The 17,261-nt window shown below is 58.7% G+C and overlaps 5 protein-coding genes across 5 annotated transcripts; all 5 read right to left on the bottom strand.

Moving 5' to 3' along the window:
- Positions 1-443: 443 nt before the first annotated feature.
- LMJF_32_1110 (putative mitochondrial carrier protein) lies at positions 444-1,406 on the bottom strand (the record flags this gene model as incomplete). Its single annotated transcript, XM_001685375.1, has 1 exon — positions 444-1,406. One exon carries the CDS (start codon positions 1,404-1,406, stop codon positions 444-446), a length of 963 nt encoding a protein of 320 aa, XP_001685427.1.
- Positions 1,407-2,845: 1,439 nt separating this feature from the next.
- Positions 2,846-5,959, bottom strand: LMJF_32_1100 (putative exportin 1; the record flags this gene model as incomplete). Its single annotated transcript, XM_001685374.1, has 1 exon — positions 2,846-5,959. The coding sequence occupies one exon, from the start codon at positions 5,957-5,959 to the stop codon at positions 2,846-2,848; it is 3,114 nt and encodes a 1,037-aa protein (XP_001685426.1).
- A 1,652-nt stretch (positions 5,960-7,611) lies between these two features.
- On the bottom strand, positions 7,612-12,498 carry LMJF_32_1090 (conserved hypothetical protein; the record flags this gene model as incomplete). Its single annotated transcript, XM_001685373.1, has 1 exon — positions 7,612-12,498. The coding sequence occupies one exon, from the start codon at positions 12,496-12,498 to the stop codon at positions 7,612-7,614; it is 4,887 nt and encodes a 1,628-aa protein (XP_001685425.1).
- Positions 12,499-14,615: 2,117 nt separating this feature from the next.
- LMJF_32_1080 (conserved hypothetical protein) lies at positions 14,616-15,182 on the bottom strand (the record flags this gene model as incomplete). The annotated part of the gene is made up of 1 exon (XM_001685372.1): positions 14,616-15,182. One exon carries the CDS (start codon positions 15,180-15,182, stop codon positions 14,616-14,618), a length of 567 nt encoding a protein of 188 aa, XP_001685424.1.
- Positions 15,183-16,525: 1,343 nt separating this feature from the next.
- Positions 16,526-16,771, bottom strand: LMJF_32_1070 (putative small nuclear ribonucleoprotein; the record flags this gene model as incomplete). The annotated part of the gene is made up of 1 exon (XM_001685371.1): positions 16,526-16,771. The coding sequence occupies one exon, from the start codon at positions 16,769-16,771 to the stop codon at positions 16,526-16,528; it is 246 nt and encodes an 81-aa protein (XP_001685423.1).
- Between the last annotated feature and the right edge of the window lie 490 nt (positions 16,772-17,261).

The following is a 17,261-nucleotide window of genomic DNA, read 5'->3' as shown; positions in this document are numbered from 1 at the left end:
GAGGGGAAGTGAAGGCGAGGGGGGGGGGAGAGTGTTGCCAGCGACGGAGAAAGAAAATGGAACGGCGGAGCCAAGGATCGGGCGAGGACGGGAGGGGCGGGAAGCAGACCCTCATCATGTTACACATTTGCGTCTGGGAGTGTGAGAAAGAGAAACCTCACGCAGACCTCCTGGCAAGCACCAGTCTTCACGACAGAAGGAGACCGCCTCAGGTGGTCTGTCCCGCAGACGGCCCTCGGTCTCTTCACCTTGACAGGTGACGCTGTGAACAGGAAGAAACGAGAGGGAATCAAAAGGAATTGGGAGTAGGGAACAGGAGGAGGAGGGGGAGGGTGGCAACATGTTAGGCCGCCTTGCCAAAGGACATTCACTTGTGCGCCCCTGCCCTCGGCCTCTCTGATGTCGATTGCCTTTTCCCCAAAACTATCCTCAGCCCGGTGGCGCTACGACGACGGAGATCGCCGACACAGCAGCGACAGTGTCTTCTCATAGATGCAGTAGTGAAGAAGGGAGCGGGGGAGGGAGTGGGCGAGGGCCGTTCGGAAGCCGCGGTACATGCCTTGCAGCCCTTGTGTCTTGAGCACGTTCGAGATGCTCTGCGCGACGGAGCGGTACTGGTATTTGCCGAGCGTGGCCCGTTCATCTTGCATGCGCACCTTCATCACGACGAGCGGGTGCGACAGGATTAGAATCCACACCTTCGTCAGGGTGGAGCAGACGGCAATCTCGAAGAGGTTCAGCTCTGTGATCTCAGCGTGATGCCAGCGGTACCGCAGAACAAACCGCTTTAGTGTGTCGTAGGTGGGGATGCTCAGCGCGTTGGGAAAGATCAAGAAGAGCTGCGGCGACAGCCCACGCCAGAGGGAGCGGGCACCAGTCGTCTGCACCGTGTGCCGGACACCCCTCCAAAAGGAGCGGTAGTGCGAGCTGCGATTCGCCTCCTCGAGCTGCATGCGGGATTTGATGAGGAAAATGGGGCAGGTGACGCAGGAGGAGATGGCGCTGGACAGGACCGAGACACCCGAGCGCCCAACGTACGACGTGTACTCCGTAAAGTTGCACAGATGACGGTACAGATACATGTACACACCCCACGCGACAACGGCGCCGGCAACGGCCACCGGGCACCCGCGGAACAACGTGCGCAGGCCCTCCTCTCTATAGATGAGCGCCAGTGAACCTCGAATGGACGAGTACACGCGACCATTGTGCCGGCGCACTGCCGTGCCGTCCTGTGACATGAACCGGGTCTTCAGCGTGTCGAACGGGTAGAAGATACAGGTGCTCGTGGCAGACGCCAGCTGCGAGCTAACGGTGTGGATCGTAACCGGCGCATGCCGACCAATCGCATTCAATGACGTCGGCACCCACCCTGTGTCCTCGACGTCATCGTTTAACTTATTCATGGAGATCGTCGACTGAATCGGTAGTGACGCGCAGAGCGTTGTGTTGCCCCTAAAGGCAGGAGCAGCGATTAGTGTGTCGTGCCGCACAGTCACGGCTTCTAAGTGTTCCGGTGCTGCGACAGCAGCGGTATCCATTACGCGAAGCAACACGAGCTCCACGACCCGAAAGGGTGAAAAGAAACAGTAGAAGGGATTAAAGAGATTCGTCTACGATGGGGACGGGGTGGGGGCGGCCGAAATGAGAAGCACCTCGGCTAGGGTAGCGACCGCTGCGGGGCCACGTGTATGTATGTGTGCGTACGGAACACAAGATGACCGCGACACGGCCCAGCGACGAGAAGTGCAGGCGGGGGGGGTGGCACAGGTGAGCGAGTGCGTATCCGCGGCTGCCCGTGCGCTACTCGCCGTTAAAATGTACGGCGGCAACGTACACCGAAGCAGGGAGTAGTGTGAATGAGCGAGGGAGCAAGCGAGTGCCGCAGAGAGAGGTAAGACAGTGGACTGGGAAGGAAGTTCCACACCTCCAGGTGCTCGAGGGAGAGGAAACCGGAGAGACCGAGATGGGGAGTGGGCGACAGCCGTAGCGATCCATGCTCCATGTACGGTGGTGCATGTACGTCAGCTTGCAGCAGTAAAATGCGCCGACAAGGAAGCAAACGCATTTGCTTCCCGAAGGGCACATCAACGCAGAGAACAAGAGGTTTGTGGTAATGGCGCGGAGGGGTGGGAGGAGGAGGAGGAGGAGGGGGGGGTAGAAGAAGGTGATTGACACTGAGAAAGTGGGCGCACCAGGGATAAGCTCGAGCGCAAAGGCGACGGGCGCAGCTCGAAACCGTTGCCGCGGAAAGTCGCACATGCCGCCCTGCTCGTTTGGTTTGGCGCATTTTCTGCTGTTGCGCTTTTAAGGCGACTTTAACACACAGACACAGACAGACAGAGACACACAGACACACAGACAGGCTGAGCGCCGTATCGGCATTCACGCGGGCCAGCTCAGCACCGCCCGTGAAGAAGTGTCTCACCAGTCCACAAACGGTGGGATGCAGATGAGCGTGAGAGGGCAAGAGCACGCGCGTGGTTTGTGCTTTGTTCGGCTTTCCTCCTTGCTCTTTTCGTCGTGTATCAACTGCGTCATTCAAGAGCAGCGCGTAACGGACGGCATACATTCTGTGCCACCGCCCCTCCACCCTCCTATCCTCCACCCGGGCCACTACTCAAACCCTCGACTCCGCCGTGGCTCTGTATTGTATCATCCACCAACGCAATCAACGAAGTAAGAAGGACGCACATCCCTCACAGCAGGATCGGCAGAGGGATTCTTGAGAGGGAAGAGAGATAGAGGTGTGCATGTGTATTTGGAGGGGTGCCGGTGGCGACGACAGTGAAACCGACGAACGGAGGCTGGTCCCCTGCCCTGCCCATCTGCGCATCTGCCTGGGTCAGAGGGAGGTGAACAGGTTTGCCGGCGGATCTTCCATGGACAGGTTTGAGAAGCCCGGAATAGTCTCCTCGCGCAGTCGACGCTCGTCCTCCTCCTGCATCTTGTTCTCCTGTTCCGCACCCCAGACCTTCACCTCGATCAGAAAGTCGGCAAACTGGGTGCGAAAGCGCTCGTCATCTGTGAAGGACTCGTAGCACGTATCCACAAAGCTGAGAATGGAAGTCGTCGTCAGCGTCGGGATAACTGTGAGACTGTCCAGCAGGTAGGCGCGAATGACGTCTTTGCCAATCGTTGGCGTGTCCGGCGGCACCATGGAGGACACGTTGAAAAGCTTCTGGAGAATCCGGACATGGTGCTGGAAGCCAGAGGCGTGCAGGGAGTCCATCGACGCGACCATCACGTCCACCAGAATGCGCTGCATGTAGGCCTTGAAGAACACCTCCGCGTACTCGGACTTCGACACGTTCTCGAGAAACAAGTCCAGCGTTTCCAGTCCGGTGGACATGGTCGGGTAGTCCGTGTGCTTGATGGCCCACAGCATGCCCAGCAACACATCCTCGTGAGTGGATGTGTAGCAGATAAACGCCTCAAAGCAGTGCGCGTTCAGCGCCTGCAGCAGCTTAAAAAGGTTAACACGAAAATCAGGGTGACTTTCCATGTCCTGGGCAATGATGGCAACGGTGGTGTTGAACGTGTGGTCGAGGATCGCCTCGCAGTTGTTCTCAATACACCGACCTAGAGTGCGCACGCACGCGGTCGCCAGAGCCAGCGCCCCGGGCTCCTTTGCCGCCGCAATCGCGTTCTCGTAGTCGAGGAGCACGACTGAGAACATGTCCGGTAGGCAGGATTCTGCGATGAACTTCAGCTGCGTCGCGTGGCTCACGAAGCGCTCAAAAATGCGCAGAATCTCACGCTTGGCAAGGCGCACGTACTTCATGTCAGGGCGATGCAGCGCCGCCTCGCCGCCGTCGGCGATGGCCCTCACCTGCGCCTCGGAGAACATGCGGTAAAAGCCGTAGAGGTCTTGAGTGATCATCATCATCTCGTACACAAACACGTCGCCGCACGAGTCCGCCACGTTGCTGAACACACGCAGGTAGTGCAGCAGCTCCACCATCGCTTCCTCGCTTTGGCAAAAAGCGGTCCCAGCGGCGGCCGCGGACGCCGTGGACGCCTTGAACCTGGCGTTCGTGTCCGTCAGGAATGTCTCGAGCAGCAGCGCGCGCTGCTGCTCCGTCGAGCCCGCAGCGATCATGTAGCCGGCGGCGTTGAAGCATGTCTGCACCTGCTGCAAGGAGAGCATCTCCGTAATAGAGCTCCAGGTCTTCGCCACCTCGGACGCGAGGCTGGTGCTACCGTTCACCTCCGCGTACTTGGCGTCGAGCTGCTTGCTAAGCTTCACGAAGGTGTCCACGGCCATGTCTTGCACGCCGGGAAACTTTTCCCGCATGAACTGAAACACCTTCCGTGTCACGGTGGAGAGGAAGGTGGCGTGATTGCGCAGGTAGCGGGGGTACTGGCCAACAATGAACATGACGTCGCTCGCGATCACGGCCCGGTTGTCTTTCCCGCTCATGGTCTTGAAGAGCGTGAGGAGGTCGGTGATGATCTTTACAAAGAGGTCACTCTCGTCCTGCTCGGAGAGGGCCATGGAAATGGAGCCGACGGCCCAGCAAAGGGTGTTGCAGTTGTGCCACGACCACTCGCTTCGGTCCAGCTGCCGCTTCATCAAGTCGGTCATGATATTGCGCGTGTCCTTCGGGTCCAGGTGGGTGAAGAACACCAGCGTCTGCCGCATCAAATTGTAGAGCTGCAGCTCCTCGACGTCGGTGACGTGCTGACGGCGAATCTCGCCTTCCTCTTCTACGATGATCACCTCCTCCGGCTTCGCCATGCGGCGGATAAGCACAAAGCGAACGTCGGAGAGAACCCGCGGCAGCTTCGACATGAGATTCCGCTTCACGACGCTGGCGGGTGCCCGCAGCAGGAGATCGCCCAACCACCACCAGTATTCCACGCACGCCTTAAAAAGCTCCTTCTCGTTGATGTTGCTCATGCCAACGAGCATCTCATGACAGGTGACGAGCAGCATGTCGTCGTACGATATGCTTGTGTAGTAGTGTCTAAGGAAAGCAATGAGGAGCAGGTTCAAATTTACCACGTACTCCTTGTCAACCAGCGACCCCTGCTCGTACAAGGTGACGACGCGCTCCATGACGGAGGAGTGGGTCGTGGGGAACGCGCTCATGATGTTCCCGAGCGCCGTCTTGAATGTTTCGAGAATGCAGCGCATCTGCTGATCGCCGGCGGCACCGCTACTCGTGGCAGCAGAGCACATCTCTGTCAAGCACCGCACCGCCTCGCTACGGACGTTGCCGTCGCTGACGACCAGACGCGAGATGCTCTGCAGCACCTGCTCATTGAATATGAGCTCCGGTGTCATCCACGGCACGTACACCTCCAGCGTGGAGAGGGCCGTGCGGAGCAGCACCGTGTCTTCTGCGTTGACGATTACCATGACGCATAGCTCCATGATGAAGCGGAAGTCCTGCGCCAGAGCCTGCTTCTTACGCTCCACCCACCGCGACGTCAGCGTCTTTTCGCCGAACTCGAACACCTCCTCTCCTACAAGGCGAAGTAGGTTGAGGTTGTTCTCCACCATCGGCTCCGATGGCGACGCGCTTGTCGAGATTTCCTGCACAAAGTTCGGCCACCGCACCGGCCACTCGCGCTTCGCGATCGACACGAGTGTCATGTTCATCTTTGTCAGCAGGGTGCGGTTCTGGCGGATGTGGGAGAAGCTCGTGCACTCACGGACGATCAGGCTCACAACGAAGTTGCGAATCGCCTGCTGGTTGTCGGTGGAGAGGGTGTTCCAGCGATGCAGAATCGTATCATCCAATACCTGCAGCGCAAAGAAGCGCGTGTTTGTGTTGCGTGACTCGGTGAGCAGCTTGTCGACGCGGAAGAACGCCTCTGGGTTCGCCTTGAAACGCGTCAGCACCTCCTGCGCCTCCATAATTTCCGCCGGACTACCGGAGGACATGGCCGTCACGACCTGTTCAAACCGCTGCACATCGACCGGCTTACTGAAATCTAAAATGGCGTCCATGTCAATTAGCGCAGCTTGGCTGCAAGAACTCCCAGACGGCCGCACAAGAACGACGCAGAAAGACAACAGCAACAACAACGAGAGACGAAAACGGAAGATGGAGTATTGACGGGCAAACAAGAAAGGGAAGACGGACGTCGCGGTCGAGCTCTGCGCACACCATACACCAACACAGCACACAAAGAGGCGCGGAAAACACACACACACATACACACAGGCAAAATTAAACACAAAACCCCCACGAGAAACCCCACTCACGATGATGCAACGTCCACTTGACGGGAAAGTAGAGCGCAGGAGGAGGAGCACGACTACAACAGATAGGCCCAGAGGGTGAGGAGGCAGTGAGCAGAACGGATTAGCACATACACACACACATAGAAACAACAACCACCAAGAAAAGTGATGCCTTCAGTGTGGGAAGGCGCGGCAACGAGGGAGAGAGGAGAGGACAGAAAACGCGTCCCCTTGCCCGGTATCGGCGTGGTGTGCAAAAAGTGACACACACGGAAAACTTGAGAGGGGGACCCCTTCCTCAGCACTCCCCTTCTCAGAGAAGCCACACGTGTTCGGTTGAGTGTGTGTGTGTGTGTGGTGTATGTTCGGGTAAGTGTGCCTGGTGGTTGGAGAGGGGAGGACACAAATGCGAGGCAGACACGATGCCGCTCAGCGTGCGCGTCCTTTGCCGACGTTTCGTCTCTTCCGGCACTTCTTCCTTGGAAGACGTCCTCTTTTGGCAACGACGTTATATCACTGCCGAACGCGTGGAGAGAGAAGAGAGCGCAGAGGGACACGAAAAGGCGGGAAAGGCGCGGGGCGGAGGGGAAGAGGGGAAGGGGAGGGGGAGGGGAAGAGGGGAAGGGGGGAAGAGGGGAACGTGCGCCGAGCGCACGACAGAGATCCAGAGAGCGAGGGGTGAGAGAGAAGGTGGTGCGTACAGGCGTACAGTAGAAGAGACAGCGCAGAGGGTGTTCACAAGTATGCCAGGCGGCATGGCCCCCTAACAGAGCACAGACGCAGGTGCGCACCCTCGTGCCGAGACGGGAGCTCGGTCTCGTCAGCGGTGAGTACAGCACCGCAGACAGGGTCTCATGTGTCTCTCTGTGGAAGCTTCGCCGTCCGCCACCTGGGTCAACACGGCAGCCAGAAGAAGGGAAAGGACACGCTGAGCCAAGCGGCAGAGGCGCTCCTTCTGCCCCCCTCTCCCGCTAGAACCACGCAGGGACGTTCACACGAATCGGAATAGATGTGGGTGTCCGTGTGTGTCGGTTCATTGTGGACGGAGTTGCGCCGTGAGAGAGTGCGCTGGAATACGTTGATTGTCGCCGGTAAACTCACCAGGAAAGAGGAAGAGTAGGTAGCGGGCACCACCGCCCTCCTCCCCACCGCACTCTTTCCCACTCAAAAGCTCCCTCCTCCACCTCGAACAGCAACACCCGAAAGTTGGCACCAAAGAGGTCTGCCAAAAAGGCCCCCACGACGGCAGCGTTACAGGAAAACAAAAGACAAAACCACAAAAACACGCGCCCAAACGTATCCGCAACAACCGCATCAAAGAAGAGCAGGTCAAGAGACCAGGCATCCTCGAAGACAAACATCTATACGTTCTCATATGTAGCTGCTTCCACGGCCTGAGGCAACCGCTGAGGTACCTAGGAGAGCAAGAACACGCCGCTGCCCTCGGTCATGGCGAAGCGAAGCTTCGTTTCCATCTCTTCTTTCGTGTTGTACTGTGGCAGCTTCAAGTAATTCTGGCACGTCATGGCGGATGGCAGCATGTCCTCTTCCTTGATACTGGCATCCTCGGACGTTTTCCTCACAATGGTAAAGGACGGCCGCAATCGACTCAAGCCGCCTACAGGGAGGTGTGCAGAGCCGGTGAGGAAGAAAAAGAACTGCTTCTGCTCCTCCACCGTGAAGGCGGCAAGGATGTCAAAGAGCCACTGTACATGCTTGCAGCTAAGGGTGTACCCGTAGTTCGCCTCGCTGTACTTCTCAAAGTCGTCGCGCGTGATTGCCGTCTCGTGGCCAGCGATGAGCTGGTACAACTCGTCCACGCTGAGCATCTGCAGCGCCACCAGCGGTATGTACCAGTGGAAACCCTCACGGAGAGCATGGACCGCCGCGGCCACTCCGCGATCGAGCAAGAAGCTCGTCACAGCGTCACAGTAGGCCATCATGTTGTTCGCTGTCACCGCCGTCTTTGCCCCATCCGCACACAGCTCCACGCTGTCGTCGCCCGGGAGCGTGAAGTCGAGGGCGAGGTCCTGCACCTCCACCGCTTTCGTCTGCCCTGGCAGCTGCACGCGCGTGTGCCCACTTGCGGCGGCTCCCGCCATAGCAACCAGCAGACGCCCGACCTCATCGCTGACGTCCTGCACATCGTGGACCCCGCACACGTCACCGCGCAAGAGGCGGAGAAAGACCGGTGAGAGCGGGAGGCCGGGCACGTGCTCGTCAACGAGGGCACGCCCGATAAAGCGGCCAATAAGACGGAAGAAAGGCACCAGGTGGTCTTTCTGAGTCGACCCGGGCGGCACCGGTTTCGGGAACAGGCCATAGGCGGCGGTATTGTACTCAGTGTCATCCGCGGCCTCGTTGCCGTCGCGCCAGAGTCCCAGCTTGCGCTGCCGCAGCTCTTGGCTGACGAGGGTGTAGAATTCGCGCGTCGGGCCATCGCCCCAGCCGTTTTCGTTGTAGAAGTGAAAGCTCCAGACACGGTTCCGCGCCCGCGCGTCCTGCGCACCAAGCACCTTCTTCGCGCACTCCAAGACGTCCTCACGCCACACCCGCTTCGTCTCCTTCTTTAGCTGACCGTAGATGCCCCGCATTTGCTCACTCGAGATCTGCGGCTCATTCAAGCCAAACAGTTCCCTGTACTTGCGCATCTGAATCAAGCAGCGATCTGTCGACGTGAAGCCGACGTCGAAGAGGAACTTGCGCGTCGAGTAGCTAAAAAGGTAGGTGCAATCCAGTGCGAGTTTCACCGCCCACGTGCCACGTTGCTGGCCAGCCAGCAGCATCTGAGAGCACTGCTGAATCGCTTTGCTGTTGAGCTTCGCGTGCTGAAACTCAGCGATCGAGATGGCAGGGGCGAAGGTGTTCAGAATGCAGGTGGCGTCGATGCCGCGCAGATGCTTCGACCCAGTAGCGGCTTGCGTTCGCACATAGTTGAGAAGCACCGCCCAGTTTGCTACCGCGGCGTGCAGCGTGCCCAGCAGCCCCAGTACATCCCGCTGGCTATCGGAGAGTACGTGCTTGCTGTAGTGGAAGGCGCCAGCAAGCTGCTCTTGAACAACCCGCACCGCGCTCGGCCTCTGGTCCTGCGACGGCAGGCACACCTGCAGCGGTGCTAGCGGATTGCCGCTGGCAGGGAATGCATTGGGGACCTTGTACAAGGTGTAGTACTGCGGGTTGTATGGGGTAGTGCTGTAGTACAGCACGACAGGTCGCTGCAGCGAGTACCCAGCGGCGGTCGATGTGTCCAGCGGAACGAGACGGCTGTGGGCGCCGTGACGGGCTTCTTCCGCCTCGTGTGCCCCCTCCTCTGGCGCCGTGGTGTCGTGGCGCTTTCCGCGCCGCTGGTGACGCGACTTCGCCCTTCTTTCGGCGTTGTCGTCGTGACTGCCTCGCGCCTCATCTTCGGAAGCCGCCGCGGCAGGAAGGACGAGGTGCTCCATGATCTGCAGCATCGTCATCGACAGCGGCAGCACATGTGCGCCATAGCGAATCCATACGTTGCTGTTCGCCGGTGCTGGAGCAGGGGACGAGGGACCAGCTGGTACTGGTGTTTCTGCGTCACGGGCCGTGGGGGAGTGCCGCGGGTGCAAGTTGGGCAGGACGTTTGTCACGGCTTCACCTTCGTTGTCGCCGTTGTCTCCGTCCTCACTCTCCTGTTGCAGCACCTCCTGCTGCAGAGCCTGCGCCATCGCGCTCACGCTAGAGATGGGTCGAATGCGGGCCTTGATGCACTGCCGCGGCGAAACAGAACTGTCGCCGTCGCCGCGTGCACTGGGGGTGGAAGTGTCCGCCGTCGTGTCGCCAGCGACGGCGACAGACGCGCGATGAGGCTCGAAAGAGACGACAAAGTAGTTGTGAACGCCGCCGATGAAGTCGTACGTGGGCACGGTAAAGTCGTCGAGGAGCGTCAGTATTGTGTGTAGGTGGTGCACAAAGTGGGAAAGCAGGCTAGCACTGCCGGGACCCACCCGCCCAGCGGTGGTGGCAGTCAACGTGGGCGAGGCCCCAGCACTCTTTTTCGCTTTCCCACTTCTCGTCGTGGCGGGAGATGTGGAGAGCGCAGCGACCAGGTGCATCACTGCGTAGATGCTCTGCTGGCGGCTTAAGCAGTTCCGCAGCTCCCGCACAACGCCGCTCGAGAAAAACTCGAACGCCGTAACGTCACCAGCGAGCACGTCACGCAGCAGGCCTGCCGCGGTGCTGAAGTGGTCTTGACGGAGCTCCTCGACGACGCGACGCAGGGACTCGGTTGCCTGCTCATCCTCAACGTCGAGGAAGCGCTGGAGCAGCATCGACGCCTCGGTGCCGATAATGGTGCTCCACCCGGCAGTGCAGGTCGTCAACGCCGCGCGCGCCTCACGCGTGAGTGTCGCCCTTCCCTTCACCTTGCAGCGCTGCTTCAGCACTTGCAGGCTCAGCTTCACGCCCTCGCGCACGAACTGCACTTGATAGATGTCACTCAGCTTTTGCAACAGCCGTCCTGCCAGAGCAACCGCGAGTGCATTGCAGACGAGATCGGCGCCGCGGAGATTGTTGTTGAGAAACTCACCGAGCGAGACCTTCGTGATGTCGCTCGCGAGAAGCTGCTCCTTGGAGGCCATGTCAACCGCGCTAACAAGAAAGTCGAGGCACGACGTCCGCACGGTAACAAGCTCAGAGGAGACGCACACACCGACAACGGTGGGAATGGCTTCCAAGACGCGCTGGAGCCGCTGAGGCGACTTGCGGTACAGTTCCAGCTTGTCCCGATTGCGCGCCGCGGCCCCCACTACCTGCTCCATATCTGTGTAGCTGTGCTGGCCACCGTGATCGTCCTTGTAGTGCTCCAAAACGCAGGCCGTGCAATAGTCCTTGTCGGGGCACTCGTTGCACCGGTACCAGTCACCGGGAGTGCAGTTCTTCCCGCATCCATCGCACATAAAACCGGAGGCGCGGCACCGGGCGTACGCCAGCTTGGTCTCGATCTTGAGGCCCTGCTCCTGCGCCACCCTCTGACGCAGGTGCGTCAGAGTCGCGTCGGCGTCGCTATCCTCGTCGAATTCATGCATCTCCTCACCGTTCTCGTCCTCTTCCGTCGTGTAGTCCTCGCCTTCGTCATCGCCGTCGTCCATGCCCGACCGGCTGCCATGGGCCCTGGCGCCCGTGAGCAGTGGCCGCTGTGTCAGCATCTCCAGCCGCTCGAGCTGCTCAGCAGCGCCGGTCCTGCACGGAATCAGCAGAGAGGCCAAAAGCCGGCACACAATGGTGCGCTGGTGCGAGGTGAGCATCGTCGTCCGCGCAGCTGCTGGCTCAGTGCCAGCGCCACCACCAGAGTCCGTTGTGGAGTCACGTCCCACCACCAGTTCGGCCGCCGCGCTGCGGCGAGCAACCCTTCCAGCCCCCGCCGATGGGGCGGTGTGCTGCTCCGCCACTACCGCGGGAACCGGCGTTGATTGAAGTAAGGAGAGCAGCGTGTTGAGCAGGTCGCTTTGGATCACCGACGCGGCGATGCCGGCGCTCCACTGCACACCCGCGTACAGCAGGGACAGCGCCGACGACAGCGTGTCGTCGTTGACGTCACGCTCGTGTAGGAGGACTGCGATGCGGTCTGCCGCGTCGCCGAACACGGTCTCTACGATGGCTCGGTCCGTCTTGACGCCTTCGATGGCCTGCGCCAGTGTGGCGATCGCCTTTTGACGTATCTCGGAGTCGCCGTTCGTCATGCCGATTCGCAGTGTGGGAAGGCAAGCAGTGATGTGCTGCACGCTGCTCTCGTCCACCTCGCCGACGAGCCGTTGCACAATGGTCCAAATTTGACGCTGCTTGTGCAGGGTGAAGAAGTCGGCGAAGCCAAGCACCGCCTCGACGCCGTTGTTGTGCAGCAGCTCACGGCTTCCCGTCTGGCTACGCGTGATCATCTCCAAGCACGTGATGCACTGCTCCGACAGCTCCACATCCTGGATGGAGCGGAGGTGCTGCAGCAGCACTTCGATCAGGGTGTCACGGGTCGGGAACGTCTCAAAGGTGCGAGGAAAGGCGTCGATGATGTAGGTGAGCGCGCGGGCTGCCGTGATGAACACCTCGCGCACCTGCGACGACGCGATGCACCGAAGCAGCGACGGTAAAACAAGCGGGATAGTGGTCATCGTGGACGGCGAAATGAAGGAGCTCATCGTGAGTTGATCGCACAACATCTGCAAGCCGCTGTGCTGGACCATCGGATCAGGGCTGTTGATGGCGCCGATAAGCTCAGCGTTCGCACGCCGCATGCTCCCCTCCGGCAGGCTGATCCCCTCCATGTAAAGGCGAAAGCCGTCCATGTTGTTGCGTCTAGGGTGAGCACGTCACACTAAATGTACCGTGGCTGAGGGGTGCTCGGAGTGGCGCACAAAAATCGGCACCAGCAGCCGTCAAAGGCAGGGTATACGAGGAAAACAGAGAGAGAGAGAGAGATGGGTGGGCTCCAAAGCAATCAAAAACAGCAGCAAAACGAAATGGCCTTGTCGCTCGACAACCACACCGCAGGAAATGGCAACGCGAGCGAGAACACGCGAGGCGATACGATGCACTTGCACGGCAGCAACGTCAGACGGAAGCCGTTGAGAGAACCGAGAGCGAACAAAATATAATATCAGTGGCGTGATTCGCGAACAACAACGTCGCTGATAAAGTAGCGAAAGTCTCCAAGCGACCTGAACTTCAGCGACAGAGGACAACAGTTCGCCAGATGAAGTCGAAGAAGCAAGCACCAATGAAGGCGGTAAAACCAAGGAAGAAGACAAAACAGAGAGGGAGAGAAGGAGGAAGGGGTGAGGGGAGTGGGGGAGTGGCAGGCAGCTCTGGTCTTCTGCGCATTAAGACTTCTGAAGCAGGAGATACACACAAACGAGGGGGCACCCAAGAAACAAAATCAAAATGAGGAGCGCGCGTGATGACGAGGACGAGTGGCGAGGAGGGGTCCTTAGCGGAATGGTATTGAAAGGATATCTTCAGCAAGCGATTCTCACTTCTACGCGTCTGAGCAGTGGCGACAGCTGCCCACTGCACACTACAGCGAGAGGGTCGACAATGAACCTCGGTAGCAGCGGCTCACTTATATGGTGCAAACAAAACAGGACAAAAACAAGGGATCGACACAGCTGTCGATGGCGCATGCACAGCAACCACACAGTTTCGCAGAGGCGCCGTTTCACGTGTGCACCCACCGAGCGAGCGAGAGTAGAAAAGGGAGGGCCGCCCTGCTGGACTGAGAGACGCTGCTTCGCGTGTCTGTAGAGAATACCCTCCTCGCTAGGCGTGAGAAAGCCCTCAGACACACGAGCACGCACTGTGGGGAGGCCCACAGCTTGCAAAATGGATCACCCCTGGGGTGTGGAAAGAGAGGAAGGAGCGGGAGAGTGAAGGCGTGCTCGTCTGGCTTGCGTGATAGACGGGGACGCCGATGACACGAGTGCGAATATTCAACAACAAAAACGAGAAGAGAGACCGTGAGTCCGTACGCAGCGAAGTACAATCACTTAACTCGACTTGGAATGTCAAGTCGGTGCACGTGCGCGTCGGTGGGCAGATGCGTTCAGAGAGTGGGTGCGAATCGGTTAGAATCCGTGAAAAAGCGAAAGAAACATGGTTCGCCCGTTTGACGTTGTTACAGCACGACCAACCGCGCAAGGAATGCAGCACGTGTGAGGTAACAAGATAGAGAGAGAGAGAGAGACGGATCAGGGGGAAGATTGCATTGAGAATACTGTGTGCCAGCAACCGGTGTTCAGGTAGACGCGGTGATTCTCGGGCGACGCCCTACAGACCTGGTTCCGCGGATTTGGAAGCAAGCCACCGACATCAATAGGTGTGTGCGCGTGCAAACTCGAGACAAGGAGGGTCAATGCTTTCAAAACAAGGGGCACAGAGTGGGTTAGCCGCGTTTGGGGAGGGGGGGGAGGGCTGTGCGCACAAGGCCTCCGCTCGTAAGCGCCGCTTCGCTTGGCATCTCATGCTCTCTTCGTTGTTTGGTTTCTATTTCATTCCTTGGCAGGCAGACGAACATGGAGGGGGTGGGGCTGTTGTAGGGCGCACATCGTCCACCACAGTTGCGCGCGCGCACACGCATGAATAAAACTAGCAAGCATTCACGAGCAGAGAGAGGGATGCACATCAAGCACACGGAGAATGTCTAGAGCAGGCTGCTACAGCGTCCCAGAGGCCCCGATCACAAAGCAACAACAGATGCTATGAAGAAGGAGACGACGCTACCGCACGAGCGCAACAGCTCCGCCACACACATACCCTCACTCTTGAAAACGAACCAGGAAGAGAAGACAAACGTAGCTTTCGCATTAGGGAGGGCAACAGTACATACAGGCGACTAGAAGAGAGAGAAACAGAATGCCATCATGAAGACGGTCGAGCAATTACATGTTCGGCTGGTGCTCCGTCCTCTTTACTCAATCGCCGGCTTCGCCTGTGCCGCCCTCAGCGCCTGCTCACGGCGTATCTTGCGCATAATCTGGTAATGATAGTTCTTGTTGAAGCCCTTTGCCTTAGCCTCCTCGTACTCTTTGCGGGCACGCGCCTCGCCGCCCACACCCCACGCCGGCGCCTTCCGGCACGCGGCATCGTCGCCGCGCAGCCAGGTCTTCTTGGGCCAGTTGAAGATGAAGGGGCCGTAAATGTACCGCCACCAGGGACTCACCTCGCCGTCCTGCTTTGCTAAGTTTCGACGCAGGATGTAAATGGTACGGTCGTAGGACTCCGAACTCCAGTCCAGCCACGAAAAGAACGCCTTGCCGGCCTCGCTGTTCGGGCGGTCGAGGAAGCGCTTGTAGTATACCTCCGTGTCGCGGTTCCATTGGTACTGTGGACAGAAGCTATCATCGTACTTGAGATCCTCGTAGCGGACGAGACCACCACGGCTGTAGTACGAGTATACCTCCATCAGGGTCGGTGGGATGAGGTACAGCAAATACATCACCGTAAACGGGATCCAGGCAACGTCTAAGCCGGCCATTTTCGTTGTTGTTGTTGTTCGCGCTCTTCGAGTCGCGCCCGACGTTAGAGACAGGTACGCGATGAAGCGTGTGAGGCGATGAACGACGCGAGAGAATGACCGGCACACATACGAGAGTAACTGCTAAACGGGACGACTAGAAAGAGAAGAGCAGCGGTCCGTGGTTGGGCTTGCGTTTCTACATGCTAATGTTATGCGCAGAGTTGCGAGCCTGGTGAGTCGAGGAGGGAAGAATATCGACTGTCTGCCGGCGCGCGGGCGTCGGAGGCTCCTTTGGTGCTTGCACCTTGTGATCCCTGGCCGGTGGCGGGTACAACGGACAGAGAAGAGCAAGAGGCAAGCGACTCGGAGAGCGCCCAAGGAAGAAGAAACAAAAAAATAGCTAGAGAACACAAAATGAGACGAGTGCACTCGACGTCCTGGAACTCTGTTCTTCGTGGAGGCACGTGCGACACTATACGGCGATATGGATTTGTCGATGTGGGCGGCTGATAAAGTGAGACAGACAGACAGACACAGAGAGAGAGAGAGAGCAGCGGGTAGAAGCAGTGTCGAAGAACGCGGGAAGAGCAGTCACGAGGAACGTCACGGAGGAAGCAGACGTACAGAGAGTATGTGAAGCATCTCGCGAGCTTGGTATCCGAATGGTGAGTGTGCGCACTTTGTCACGCCGCACGACACGCGGTGACGGTCATCACGCAACGAGCCGAGCGCCAGCCTTGTGTCAGAACAAGGATGCGCGGAGATCTGAAGGCGGCGCGCGGACTCTCCCGCGCTCTCGTTCTGCTGAACTCCGTGTCGAGCCATGAGTGGATCCTTCCATCTCCTCCGACGATTCGTGTTGCCTGCATTGCGGATTCTGTTTTCTTGCAGAGTGTACGTCGTCCCGTCACGTCTCATTGCATCCGCGGGCAGCTTTCGCCTGCGCAGCCCGTGTCCCTCACCCGCGTCGGCACGCACCGTTCCGTGTCTTGCGGTGGCAAAGGGAGATGACCGGCAAGTAGGAAGAGGCCGAGAGATGAGGGAGAGCAGGAGTTGGGCTGAAGGCGCTGCGCAAGCACCAGACACGCAGAGACGGGGACATACGGAGACACACACACACACGCACACACACAGACACAGACACAGACACAGACACACAAAGAGCTCTCTCATCATCCACATAGACGACACTCACCCAGAGAAGAAGACACACGCGCACACCGACTTCTCATTTATTTTAGAAAACGCATGCTGTTCCGGTGGCCGCGTCAGCCCTCTTTCCGCCGATGGCGCGGCACGACTAAAAGATCCTTTACATGCGACTCCAGTTCGTCCCGGTGCACAAACGCTGTCTGACCTTCTCAAACATCGGCGCTCACGATCTCGACGATGGCGCTGCCACGGATCACGGTGGTGCCGAGAGCCAACCTGGCCTCCTCGCTGACAGCTGCGTTGCGGGTCTCATCCATGGCGTCGTGTAGCACGATGCTCATGTGCTCGTCGACACCGCGCAGCACGCCGGAGATGGAGCGGCCGCCTTGTATCTTCACCACAATCCGCTTCTCCATGAAGTGGTTGAGGTTGGGAAGCGTCTTGTGCGCCGGCATTGCTGCTAAAAAAAGCCGTGAGAGGGTACAGGTTCTAAGCGTTGCCTGTACTTTGTTATTTTTGTGTATGTTCTCGAAACGGCGAACGATTCAACCGTGAAGTGGTGAGGAGGGCTCGCTGCACAATTTCAGCACGGACGTCTGACAGAGCGTCGTACACAGCTGACCACCACATCGGAATTGCGTGCGAGCACGGTGGGTGGCAGGTTGGTTTTGACGGTGGTTCATCGTCAGGAGAGAGGGTGGGGATGCATGCCCGAACGAGACGATGGAGAGATAGTGGCAAGTCAGCACTATGGTGCGGAGAGAAGGGCGGTAACCCTACCGGAAAACAGCGCTGATAAAGTAATACCGGCTTTTCGCAAACGCGTTTTGCAAGGCAGGGAAACGGGGGACTCTATAACGGTCAGCCGGAGACGAAAGTCGTACCCCATTCTGCTTCCCGCAACCTTGGAGCCTACACGACGCCTTCACTCAGCATGAGCGCACT

The sequence above is a fragment of the Leishmania major genome, chromosome 32 (genome assembly GCF_000002725.2).
Source record: "Leishmania major strain Friedlin complete genome, chromosome 32".
NCBI lineage: Eukaryota > Euglenozoa > Kinetoplastea > Trypanosomatida > Trypanosomatidae > Leishmania > Leishmania major.
The sequence above is the reverse complement of the archived record's forward strand: the minus strand, read 5'-3'. Positions and strand labels throughout refer to the sequence as shown.